Source organism: Cibotium barometz, chromosome 21 (assembly GCF_041138505.1).
Source record: "Cibotium barometz isolate CiBa-2024 chromosome 21, ASM4113850v1, whole genome shotgun sequence".
In the NCBI taxonomy this organism is placed as follows: domain Eukaryota; kingdom Viridiplantae; phylum Streptophyta; class Polypodiopsida; order Cyatheales; family Cibotiaceae; genus Cibotium; species Cibotium barometz.
The window spans coordinates 7181216-7195160 of record NC_141066.1 but is presented as its reverse complement, the minus strand read 5'-3'; the positions used below and the strand labels follow the sequence as shown (position 1 = coordinate 7195160).

At 40.6% G+C, this 13945-nt stretch overlaps 1 protein-coding gene across 1 annotated transcript; it reads right to left on the bottom strand.

The window, feature by feature from the left end:
• Positions 1–10579: 10579 nt before the first annotated feature.
• Positions 10580–12703, bottom strand: LOC147626795 (major pollen allergen Cor a 1 isoforms 5, 6, 11 and 16-like). The gene is made up of 3 exons (XM_086816093.1): positions 12453–12703; positions 12153–12251; positions 10580–10995 (listed from the first exon to the last, which is right to left on the bottom strand). Exons 1-3 carry the CDS (start codon positions 12538–12540, stop codon positions 10703–10705), a joined length of 480 nt encoding a protein of 159 aa, XP_086672219.1. The 5' UTR covers positions 12541–12703; the 3' UTR covers positions 10580–10702.
• Between the last annotated feature and the right edge of the window lie 1242 nt (positions 12704–13945).

Genomic DNA, 13945 nt, shown 5'->3' with positions numbered 1-13945 from the left:
GTGAGGTTCCCAGTCTGATCTGCTCGGATGAAGAAGTATCTCGGCCCACGACTCCAGAAATCTCTACCCCATCCTCTCTGAATACGAGAGAAATGAGGGAGGGATATCTTCTCTAATATCTGCACCATGGTGTCGCGGAACTCGAAATTCGAGGAGTGACTAGCAGTCTCGAAGATCCATTGGAAAACTAGAAATTTGGAGTAGGCATCTTCCTCTTCCTACAATCATTCAAACATCGATTTAATTTATTTGTTTTAGTAGGATGTCTTTACTAATTATGTTAGGTAAAACATTTATTACAAAACAGTCCTTAAACTGCAATTCCTAGGAGCCAAACTTGCTCTGATGCCAATTGTAAGGTTCCTCCCTTTAAAAATGGGAGAAACACTTAAGATAGTCCGCTAAGTCTTATCTTGGGAAAAGTTTCCTATTCATCGACACCTTGACCCTGTAGAGATTCAAGGATACGATTCATAGGTATGACCTAGCTCTATCCCGCAGGGGGAGCGTGATTTTCTAAACATCAAATCACCCATAGGGCAATTGATCAAGAATTGGGCAACTACTAGACTTGATGTCTAGAGACAACGCTTTTTTCCTCATCTTATGCAAGGCACAGCCGCTGACCTAGTTTTCTAGAATAGAGTTGCCCAAGAACCTAACTATCTAACGTAGGGCTTTCACTTAATCTATTGGAAAGCTACCCGACTAATCGGGTCCACCCATCCGTAGGATGGTGCCGTCAGGGCATTCCATCCTCCCACTTTCCACCCTACTCACGCATCAATTTGTTTTCTAATTAGTTCTACCACACTGTTTGACATAAATAAGCATATTCCTTAATTAGGGCCCTTCTTCACAAGGTTCGTTATAACAGCCTTCTTACACAATACAATCATACCAAAGACAAGATGCAATTATATAAAAAGTTTATACATGAATCCATTTCCATACAAGCCAATCCGGCTCTCTTATTCTTATTCTGTCGATGATCTAGAATTCGGCCTTCCAGCCTCTACATGCTGGGCAAAACCCTACGGGACCATACACCTCATCGTCGGCCGCTGGCGAGGACTCAAGCCGGCCTGTCGCCCTCTCAGGCTCCATCGCTCGATCCTCCCGCCCCTCAGAGGGATGTCTGCACACTAGGGTGGGCTTATTTACCGCACTAGCCTGGGCCCTCAGAACTAGGCAGCCTCATAATCTCTCGCCTCAATCGGCGATCCTTATTCTCCCAAAGGTAGGAGGGATACCTTGGGCCATTCCCGGGCTTTGCTAATGACGCCGCCCGGCTACACAAGCACGGAACGGAGTTAGCGTTGAAGCCAAAAGAAATCTTGAATTCCAAAGATAACAACTTCAATGCAATTTTCTAAGTATAGCATTCACAATTCATGAAGATAGCAATTTCAACGCAATTTATCGAAAACAACATCACATAATTCGTAATTTTATATAATTTTTATGTCCTCGTTTTAAAAGAAAAAGACACCATTCATTAATACTAATTTAAGAAAAAATCTCTTCTTTTGAAAATTAACCAAGCTAACCTGGCCACCGTTTCCTTGAGGGACTTGAAAAGGGAGGACTGGAGCCGCGTTGGGCGCATCTCCCTCCATCTCGTTGTTACGTGCGCCTCTTGAGGCAATATTTTGCCGTCTCCGGGATGAGGCCATCTTAGGTGTCGCCTTGTAGAGCTCGCTGCTGCGATCGAAACGCTTCAGTCGGATCTGAATTCCGAGCTCGTTTGCTCACCGTATGAGCAAAAGAATATGGCGCACGAACCCTCGCTTGAGCCAAAAATCCTCTACGCAAATGGGGGGGGGGGAATTGTGAGATGTCCTTAAGCCCAAAGGCAAAAACGTGGAGAGGGCTGGGAGGGGTTGCTGGAAGCCTCTCTGTAAGTCTATTCACACGGGGGGGGGGAGAAGAGTTAAGGACACTGGTCCATGGCAAGAGGAGGATGGAGGAAAATTGGCTTATCTGAAAAGAGCCAAATGAGGGGGTGTGAGAGGGGTGGCTGCAAGGGCGGCTGTACTTGCAGCAAGTACGCTACGGCGGTACGGACGGCAGCACAACAAGGCATACGCTACACAGAAGTGCGTGCCGACTGAGGAGCACCCCGGGGGTTTATATAGCTGAGGGGTGAGGGTACGGGCGCTGCGCAAAGCAAGGACGAAAGGACGGTGTACCTTCAAAGGCTATGGATCAGTGGCCTGCATGGGTCTACCGGAAAGGTACGGTGTCGGTTGTCTGGGAAAGGAGTGGTGCGCATGTACCTTATCCGGTCTGGGTGTCCGCCCAAGGGTACGCGTGGACCAAACAGTGGGCGGCCGTCCTTTGGTTCTTGGGCGGCCATTGTACGGGCGCCCTAGTAAGTGTGTACGGACCAAATTTTGGGGCGGGGCACCCAAATTTGGGACGCCCGCCTCGATTTGCGTGCCGGACCGCCCCGGGGGGCGAAAATTTTTTTTGTCCGGGAGGTTCTCCTGGTCGCAGGGGTTCAGACCGTTCGTCAATCGGACGTGCGGTCGTGCCTTTATTAAGGTTTAAAGGTCGCCGTTTTTTAACTAAAATGATTAAAATTAGCGTATAAGCTTGATCCGGTGTCCGTTTTGGATGCTGTAAAATCCTATATTAGGGTAAAATCGCGCGCAGATTCCAAATTTGGGCTCAGAATTTGAAGATTCTAAGTGGAAATGACTCAAATAATAAAATTATTGATATTTATACCATAAAATCTCATAATTACATGGACATTTCTTTATTAGTGAAGACGGGTACGTTATAGTAAGTGTGTCAAATTTCAGTTGAATCCAGTTTTTTTTATTCAAATCTTTAGCAAATGGTGTATTCAGTTGTATCTAGGTATACAATTATACCTGTATGATCCATTATCTCAAAAAACAAATTACCTGTGTTGTTCATCTCGGTATCAACGTCGGTAATGCTCTACGTCCGTCAGTAAAAGCATCGATAATATACTGTGTCCCCGTCGGTAAAAGCGTCACTACCTATGTCACTAAAAGCATCAAAATACGTGTGGAAATAAACTATTTTTGGGATAGAAGTAGGTACACTTTTTTCGATAGAGATACCAACGTTGGTATAGAAGTGTGTTCCGACGTATTTATCGACTTCTATAAAGACACATATATCGACGTTTTCTTTGAGATGTTTTTTCCGACGTGAGTATAGATGCTCGTGGGTTTTAAAGTGCAAGTGTTTTACGTCAGAAAAAACGTCGGTAATTTATTGTCTATTAGTAGTGGGAGTGCATAGAGCGTGAACCTCCCACACGCTTGCATTCCCACTTATTATCTCTTTGTACATCATCCTCTTTGATTTCCCAAAAGACTCTGTTCACCTCATTGCCACAAAACCCGACCCTTAGAAAATTCACGACATCAACCGCACACTTTAAAGTCCATCCATTTTGGTTTCAATTGTTCATGTGTAATCTCTCTCTTAATCATAGCTCCACCTCCATCGTGTTCTCTTTCCCATGGCTTGAAGCTGGAAAGCTCTATAACATTTCTATACTAGATAGTCTAAAGTTCCTAGTAACAAAGTAGAAAGGACACTTGGCTTTGAACTGGGTGGCATCGGACCACACCCAATGACATTTTAGTGCAAGACCCTAATGTTTAAGCCACTGGTCATGTAAGAGAAAGAAATGTCGCACAAAGAGGGTGTCATGTGTCTTGTCATCTGAAATATAGAAATGGAGTGTTTTCCTAACATCACCTAAATCAGTGCGTACATATGTTATGTGCACTAAGATGGTAATCTGATTACAGTACCAGTGCATGGACTATATTTCATTTTGATCTTTAAAGGAATAATTCTCAGCAAAGTCAGTTACTGAGACCACAACATCGTTTGGAAAGTTCTCAAACAATCTCTGTATTGTTGAGCTTGCCACCTGCAAATGAAGTGCTGAATGAAACTCTTGAGTTGCTGCTGTGTAAACGATAAAAAAATCAATGTATTTCATTTGTTGCACCACAAGATCCTTTCTCTTTTTCTTTTCACCATCTTCATGAAGGTTTCCTATCTCTGTATCTTGAAAGACCTTCACATGGAGGAGCAAGTTATTATCTATTATCTCGTAAAGGACATAGCACCATTCTTCTTGTGCCACATTCACCACATAGCCCCCTCATGCATTTAGAATTGTGGAATAATGAGTCTACTGGCTTTGGGCATAGCAAGGATTCCCAAATAGTTGTGACACTATTGTAACCAGACTGTGCAGCTTCACACATAAAATTGCTTGTGCCCTAAACACAAACAGAGCAAGCACATGTGCATGTTGTCCCATGAAGCCGAACTATTCTTGCTATATGTAATTGAATGATTCCTTCAAAAACATCATTTGCACGTGTGAAATACAGCAACAAGTGTATCAATCCTTCGACTTGCGCAAAGAAAAGGGCTTGAGGCCCTCAAAGCATCTTTGAGAAATCTTGAGCTACTAATAGTCAGCCTTGAAACTTTTAAAGAACTCCATGCATCTACCACAAAACAAGGTCATTGTTAATGCACATGTTGTTTTTAAGTCTTAAAGTAATTTTGTACCACTTAATGATACTTTTGCATCACTTAATAGTACTTTTGAACCACTTAATAGTACTTTTGGACCACTTAGTACTCTAGGACCACTTAATAATACTTCTAGACCACTTAGTGGTACTTAAGGACCACTTAATAGTACTTCTAGACCACTTAGAAGTACTTAAAGACCAATTAATAGTACTTAAGGACCACTTAAGGACCAGTTAGTAGTACTTAAGGACCACTTAAAGACCAGTTAGTAGTACTTCAGGACCACTTAATTATACTTCTAGACCACTAAGTAACACTTTAGGACCACTTAGTAGAAGTTCAGGACCACTTTAAAGTAGTTCAAAACTAGGAAAAAGTACTTTAGGACCAACCCTTAAAAGTACTTTATGGCCTTTGCAAAAGAAGTTAGAATTAGATCTAAGTACTTTAGGACCACTTGATAGAACTTGAGGGTCACCTTGAAAATCATACAAGTTCTCCAGAGCTATTAAAAGTACTTTAAGATGACCTAAAAGTACTTTAGAGCTATTAAAAATACTTCAAGACCTTTGCAAAGTACTCTAGGATCATGTATAAGTTCTTTACGGCGACGACCACTTGGAAGTACTTCAAGATCACTTTAAAGTACTTATACATGCTCCTCAAGTAATTTACACTAGTCCTAAAGTATTTTTAAAATCTTTAAATCACTTTATAAGGTCCTACAGAACTTTCAATGGCACAAAAGTACTTGTAAGTATTTTCAAGTGATACTGAAGTTTTTCCAAGTGGTACTAAAGTACTTCGAAGTACTTCAGTATCACTTTAATTTTTTTACAAGTACTTTTGTGCCATTGAAAGTTCTGAAGAACCACGTAAAAGTTCTTTAGATCTATTAAAAGTACTTTAGGGCCAGTTTTAAGTACTTTAGGACCATGTATAAGTTTTTTAGGACAACTTGGAAGTACTTCAATATCACTTTAAAATACTTACAAGCTCTTTTCTACTATTGAAAGTTCTGTAAAACCACCTAAAAGTGCTTTAGATCTGTTAAAGGTGTTTTAGGGCCAGTGTAAAGTACTTTAAGTCTACTTTATACGAGTTTGAGAGTGTATTAAGGTGCTCTAGGACTGCTTTTAATTTTGCTTTGATAAAAGTAGAGTACGAACATGAGGCTCATCAAGCAAATGTATGGCATGCTTTACAACAACAGCACGTCTCCCCATCCTCTTACTACAAACATCTTTTTTGTTGGGGGAGACTCATGTCTCCAGCGTCCAAAATTAAAAAACAAGATCTTTAACCTCGTGTGTGATGATGTTCCTTTGAGGTTGCTGTATTTGGCATGTTTGCAGAGTAGGGGAAAGACTCCATCCTCTTCTAATTGTAGGCGAGCATTGGCTACATAGAGGTTTCTCTGGTGGATACCTAGAATCTTTTCTACCTTTGCAAAGCTGATAGATTTGTTGTTGCCACCATGTCCATTAAAACCATTACCATTAAGTACCATCATTAGAGATGACCTCTTCAAGAAAAGCTCATCTTTTGATTGGGGCACTTTGACTTGTTCAAAGTGTTACGAATGTTGGCCAGCATAGCTCCTTTTCAACCCATTCCTTCAGGTTGAACATCCCTAAAATTGGGATGGAGGAGGAGTTCTTCAAATATTTGCGTAACAGTAGCTTTGTCGAGGCCCTTTGTCTACTCGTACCAGGAGTTAGCTACAACTCTACGAATCTTCTTTCTTTCCTTCTCATCGATGGACCTATTCTCTTCAACCCTTTGATTCTCCTTGGCTTTTTGTTAGTGCTCCCTTTACTTTGCAGCCCAATACTGCCTAATTTTCTCAGTGCCTTCTTGACCAAGAATAACCATGCCTCCCTTTGCTTGGGTTTCTTCATTGTGCAAAAATTGATCTTGTCCCATTGCATGCCCATCAATATTCATCCTGAAATGAGGTGAAATACTGTAACTAGACCATTGTGACCCTGACCAACCATACTCTGCAAGTTTCATCGACTTGAAAACATTAGGAGAGCACAAGGAGATAAGTGGAGGGAGACACAAGTTTGTGTGTGTGTAGCAGAGAAATAGAAAGAGCTCATGAATGTACCACAACTCTTGTGAGCCACAAGGACAGAGATGAAGAAGCCAAGAACAAGAGAAACAAGAGCTTACTTGTCGTCTCCATAGATCTACAAGACAACCATATGAGAAGAGAGAGAGAGAGAGAGAGAGACAGAGAGCTCTTCCTGTTAAGATTCCTAAAATGGGATTGACCATGGTGATAGACAATGATTAAGCAACATAATTAAGGTGGATTAAACCACACTAAGAACTCCATGAGAGAGAGAGAGAGATTGCACACTCAACACTTGATCTCTATTCTTACATATCTCAAGTGAACCATACAATGATATAGGCTTTCTAGCCTTATCCCACTTTACACATCATCATCCATGTGTCAACTCCTTTTCTACTTCTTTGGTCAACACTCACACACCATACATGTGGCATTCTAATCTTACCACAATATCTTGCACCTCTAGGGTGCTTTCTCACATACACACAACACCGCGATTACATCTCTCAACACCCTGTCTTAATCGAGGTGTTCCACAACTCACCCATCACCCATATCAATGTAGCATTGCACAACCGCAATCGCTACCTCTCAACACTCCCCCTCAATGATACATTGGAGTGTCCATCAACCAAACATGTGTGCATGTGTCTACCATCTTAGACACCAAGTCCATTTTGAGCCGACTCGTTCACAGTGGAACCACCACTAAGTCCGATTTGAACGTAGAAGTTCGGATGGAAACCAACCCATGCGCATGCACCTCACATGTGCATCACTCATGCACACATCACGACAACCATTTTGAGCTTCTCGGTGAGCTCGGGTATGGTTACCCTCATACCATGGGTGATTACAAAATATTCTCGTTTTGAGCACACAAGCTCGAGTACGGTTACCCATAATCAATTATGGGCGAGTTAATTTTACAAACCTTTTTATGCGCTATGTAAGGGCAGGGTACCCACAAAATCCAAGTGGTCAAAGATACCACGGCGGCTTTTGTAAAGCCGACGTCCGCCCAATTTTTTTTTAAGGCTAAGGAGGGATTTTCAAAACCTTCCCAAAAAAGTGTATGTGAGTTGCATGCGAATGTCCTTTTATAAGCCTCCTTTTGCAACATGTGAATGGGAGCTACCTTACATTTCTTTACACCTCAAAAAATCAGATATCTTTGTATTGCTATCCACACATAAGGATCACCCTTATTTGAAGGTTCTTTTAAACCCCAACCGCCTTATCTCCTAACCCTTAACCCTTAATAATCCATCGTTCCTTTGCTCTCAACTGTGGCGATGGTGGCTGCGTAAGTTACTGGCACCTGTTTGACCTCTCTTTGTTGCGCATCTGTTTGTCGGCTTCTTCTTGGCCATACATGCCACATTCCGCCTCTCTTTGGCTGTGTTGGGAATGCCATCCTCCTTGACAGCTCTTTCTTGAGCACCACTATTTACTGCAACGAATCAAAGAGCTCCTTCGTAACTCCACACTGCTTGAATCATCCTATGAAGTCCTTATCTTCACCTTGGTTAGATATTGTTACCTTTTCTTTGGGCATCTTGGACTGTCATAGCCTACCTCTACTTCTCTGCAATTCCGTAATGCTGCCGCCTCTGCCTCTCTTCGCATACAGCCGGACATGTCATATGAGCTCACCATTGAGCTCCAATATGCATGCCCTTCTTTGCATGCATCCATTTCCAAGGGTGCTTCTATGCAAGATTTCTCACAAGAAATCTTACATGATATACCTTGTGAAAGCTTCCTCTTGCTTCCACCCAACATTGCTCATCTTTCATGAGCAAATCAGCACATCCTTCCATTTGATGTGCACATTCATGGGCTCCTTTTCTTGCCCACAATGCTTCCCCTTGCTTGTACAAGCCTTTCACCTCCACATATGATCTTTGCCAACTTGCAAGAGCTATGGGATTCACTCATCCCATAAATCAGCAACCTTTCTTTACATTGAGCATTCTTCCATGCTTAAACCAAAAAATTAATGAGGCAAAATCCAAAATACCTTCACAAATCTCTTCTTGGAAACTTCTCCTTGACGATGATGAAGACTCCATAGCCTTCATAATGCTGAAATCTCCATTTTCAGCTTCCATAAGATGATGAGCAGGCTTTCCATGTTACAAAAATCCCATTTGCAACTCTCTTGGGCAGCTTCTATGCAACCTCCTTGTTGCAAATCTCCTCTCAAATCCTCACAAATGCAAATCCAAATGATAATATGAATGTGCATAATTTTTTTTTCATAAGAACTGAAAATAATGCTTAATCAAAGAACTCATAACCAAGAAAAACTATACATAAATATTCACCATGACCAAGAGCCCACCCAAGCTCTGATACCATGTTAAGATTCCTAAAATGGGACTGATCATGGTGATAGACAATGATTAAGCAACATAATTAAGGTGGATTAAACCACACTAAGAACTCCATGAGAGAGATAGAGAGATTGCACAGTCCAACACTTGATCTCTATTCTTACATATCTCAAGTGAACCATACAATGATATAGGCTTTCTAGCCTTATCCCACTTTACACATCATCATCCATGTGGCAACTCCTTTTCCACTTCTTTGGTCAACACTCACACACCATACATGTGGCATTCTTATCTTACCACAATATCTTGCACCTCTAGGGTGCTTTCACACACACACAACACCGTGATTACATCTCTCAACACTTCCTGCAACACAATGTTCAGTATGAGCACAGAGTGAGTGAGTGAGAGAGAGAGAGAGAGAGAGAGAGAGAGAGAGAGAGAGAGAGCTCTCTTCCTGCAACACAATGTTCAGTATGAGCACAGAGTGAGTGAGAGAGAGAGAGAGAGAGAGAGAGAGGAGAGAGAGCACACGTAGTCGTGGAGGGTGGTCGAGCATGACAATAACGCTGCGTGAACTTTTCATGATAACTATTCGGCCAATTTCAATAACGTTGCGTGAACTTTTCATGATAACTATCAGCCAAAACATTCTTTACATGATAACTATTCCTTTTATTGCCTTTAACCACTCCTTGTTAGCACTTGACAAAGGAATGTCAATGACACTTCTTTTTGATCCACCTATCCATGCTTTCACCCTAGCATTACTAGTTGTGCGACCTAGAGATAAGACCATGAAGGTCCACGCTACTTATTGTGTCTCTCAAAAATGATCAGTACATATGGCAAATAATCATTTTCACATATCAACAAGGAGGTCGGAATGATATTGGGGGTTTCCACATCTTACTAGGATGCTTGGACGAAACAAAAACGCTTAATGAAACAAGGGAGCTAACCATAAAATATCATATGTTAAGACGATCTCAAGGTAGTGAGATCACATGGTATGGTCTTTGGATTTGTGTTGACTTTCATTGTACTGACCCAGCCTGAAAGTGTGGGTTTGAAAAGAAAACGAAGCAAGGCACAAAAATTTATTCATTGAATAAGAAATGACCATGTGTATGGAACACACCATGACATGGTCCCAACCATGATAAAAATTATTTAATTATTAAACTAGCCTCAGTACTCTAAAGAACTAATTAATAGATTCATGACATGATGCACATTATCCTTTTTGTGGTCCTTTCCTTTCTAATTGCCATGGCTTATAAGAGAGCTACTATACTTCTTTGTGGAAGTGAAAGGAGAAGAACACCTCCATACCCACTTGAGTCAAGGCATGAAATACACTTGTATATGTCATTGTCACTATATCACTAAAACTACTACATATAACCAAACCCTTAAGGCCTACTTATCTAAGTAAAGAAACTCTAGTCTGAAAGTAACTCAAAATGTATATGACCAAATCCTTAAGGCCTACTTATCTAAGTAAAGCAACAGTTACTCTAGTCTGAAAGAAACTCAAAATGTATATGACCAAACCCTTAAGGCCTATTCATCTAAGTAAAGAAACTCTAATCTTAAAGGAAATCAATATATATATATATATATATGCATACATATGAAAGGCCATGAGATATCAGACCTTAGAAGAACACACTGTACAAACTATTACTTATGAAGGTTTGTCACCATGCCTTCATCAGGGCCTTCATTATGTAGTCATATAGTCATCATGGTTTGTCAAGTATTTCTCAATCAACTTGATCATGGGGATCAGGACATGTTTGAAAGTCTCATGAAACTTGTGACTTGTAATGGCATCATACTCTACGCACCACCTTACATAGCACGAGTTTATGCGTGGCCCTGGCACAATATTAAGAGCATGAACGTGGTGATGGAAGAGCTTGTCTAGCACCCCACTTTTAGAAATTTTGAGTTTTGCATAGTAGTTCTTCTCATCTAGCTCCACAATGGTCTCCATGGATGACTTGTACAAGAAGGCTGGAGCACAAAAAAACCCATTTCAACTCTATGATTAAGTCTAAAAATTAAGCTCTCAATTTGAGTATATTATTTTATGGTCGTACAAAATCATTGCGTAAGGTATATTTGTTAAGTAATAAGTCGTTCATGTTGCAATCACTTCTCTCTCTCTCTCTCTCTCTCTCTCTCTCTCTCACACACACACACACACACACATATACATATATATGTGGATTTTGGGGGTGGATAGGAAGACTCTCTTAAGCACGTAACATATGTTTACATATATATGTGTGTGTTTTGAGGGTGGGTAAGAAGGCTCTCTCTTAAAACATATATTATATATATGCATACATTTATTTAAACGTATATATGTGTGTGTTTTGGGGGTAGGTAGGAAGGCTCTCTTAAACATAAACAGAAGGATCTCTTAAATAAATGTTTTGTACATGCATACATTTATTCAAACGTATATGTATGTGTGTTTTGGGGGTGGGTAGGAAGGCACTTAAACATACGTTTCAGAGAGCTTTTCTACCCATCGGCAAAACACCACATATATACGTTCAAATACAACACATATACGTTTAAGAGAGCCTTCCTACGCGCCCCCAAAACACACACATATATACGTTCGAATAAATGTGTCATTTACGTGACATACATTTAAGAAAGCCTTCCTACTCAACCCCAAAATACACACATATATACATGTGCGTGTACATAACATACATTTAAGAGAGGCTTCCTACCCACTAGGGCTGAAATTTGAAGGCCTACCTTAACCTTCCTACCCACTAGGCCTACCTTAACCTTCAATTTGATGGCCATAAACTAGGTTGGGCTTCAAAATATAGACGTTTATGTGTAAATTCTAGAGAAAATTTTAAAATATTGGCTTATAGTGGCCTTCTTCTGCAACCCACCCTTTTTTTTTTTTCCTTCTCTCTCTCTCTCTTTTCAGAGAAGCTTTCTCTATTAGACCCGTGAAGGCTTCAAATTTGAGCACTGCAGCATGCAGCACCCACCCCCAAAACACAGACGTGTAGAGAGAGAGAGAGAGAGAGATCTTAAAAGTATAGCAAGCTCATATGATCCATTTAATTGTAAACGTGCGTACACGACGTTTGCCTAAAAAGCAGAATACACAACGTTTTTTTTTTTTTAAAAATCACCTTTTCCATATTTGACCTCCCGAACACTGCCCTTACCAAAGCCGCAGCCTCTTACATATGCAATGCTCGTGAAGTAATCAGGAAGAATTTTAGGCAAGCCTGCAAAAAAAAGAGACACACACACACCCCCCCAACCCAAAAAAAAGGGAACTGTAACGTCCAGAATCCATATTATTTCTCCGTGATTGGATCACTAAGCCGTAGTCACATTAATCAACATGATAATCTCATATTCAACACTGCGTATAGATGTGAAGATCATTAAAGGGGCTTATCATTAATGTAATCAACTCCTCTTACACTGGTGGGAGTCTTTGATGCACGCATACCACATGCGCTTTGGATCAACCTGCGCTTCTACTTCCACAGCAAAAGTAGTGTAACCCATTTATCTTAGCTAGCACGCTGTGAAAATAATACAAGCAGCAATAATATTAATGCAAAGTGAACTCTCTCTTCAGTAGACGTAACCATAGGATCAAGCATCACGCTCTACTAGCCCATCTTATAAAGAGAGAGAGAGAGAGCGCGCCCAGCGTGTCATGGTCAGGAAGAAGAAGATTGGCCACTTGGTCATATCAGCCCATTGAGACTAGTATTCTTCTGTAAAGGAAGTGTACCCAAATCAGGATTGTCCGGTACATTTGAAAAAGGGTGAAGTTTCCTTGTAAAATACACCATCTTGTTCTAGGGATCATGATGAATATGCCACCCTTCTCCCAATTCACTTGACAGGCTCGAACGTTCACATCCATGCCCTCGCCCTCAAGTACATGAATCTCTCTACAAGCAAACCAAGGGGCCAAAAAAGTCATGTGAACCATCATGGCCAATATAGAAAAAAAAAAAAGCCACATTTTCTCCCCACGTACGTACATAGGCATAGAGAACAACACGTCTTGTAAGCCAAGCTTTTCTCACCTTCCAAACTCTACATCCCTTCAAAGACACTTTCACTTTCAAGGGAAGGCCAACCTACAAGACTTGGGTATAAAAAAAAGGCAACTTGAAGCCCAAAAAGAAAAAAAAAAGGATTTCAAAATTGCCTACATCAAACCCAGGGCATGCATTCAAAACTTAGCACATTGTATTTTCCTTTGGACCAGGTACAAATTAGCATAAACAGAGAACATGCACTTAATATATTAAAGGCATCAACCAATATTAGGAGATGCACTCAAACCCTATATGTATTATGAAACATACTTCTAAAAGAATGGTTCACTTGCTACCCCTTACCTAGGTCAAAGGATTATTCAAGGAACTAGAGACTTACATGGTATGGTGGTAGTTATTGTTTCTTCCACTCAAATTGTTCAAAGTTCCCCGAGAAAAGCCATATCTAGGGGTAAAGGATTATTCAAGAAACTAGACAGAATTTTGAGGTGATACTTTTCCTTCTTTCCACTCACAATATTCAAGAGTTTAATCAAAAAGACTCTAGATGGGGATCCACACTTTTTGGGGTTGAGAACCAATACCCAAAAAGAAAAAACCGAAGAAGAAAACAACCAACCAAGCACATAACCTTACATGTTTAAGTGGACTTTTCTAAGCACTTGAAAAGACAAGCCGAACCCAAGATCCACTTACACTCAAGGAGCACTCAAAGTGGAAAAAGATGGGGAAAAGATATAGGCAAAGAAAAAATAGTGTAAGCTAGGAAAATTGCTCATGTCTGGCATAAGCTAGAAAAAGTTATTAGAACGTATGCACTTATAGTTACATTATTTATGCTATGCCATCCTCTTGTTGGGAAGCTTAAATACTATCATTGTCTTAAAATATATATA

What these genes read in the sequence shown, in the direction of transcription:
- LOC147626795 (XM_086816093.1), bottom strand. Translation starts at nt 12,540, where the DNA reads ATGGGTTACACTACTTTTGCTGTGGAAGTAGAAGCGCAGGTTGATCCA. An exon ending in CATCAAAGACTCCCACCAGT is followed by an intron (nt 12,252 to 12,452) that starts GTAAGAGGAGTT and finishes TTTTTTTTGCAG; the next exon opens with GCTTGCCTAAAATTCTTCCT. An exon ending in GGAGGTCAAATATGGAAAAG is followed by an intron (nt 10,996 to 12,152) that starts GTGATTTTTAAA and finishes TTTGTGCTCCAG; the next exon opens with CCTTCTTGTACAAGTCATCC.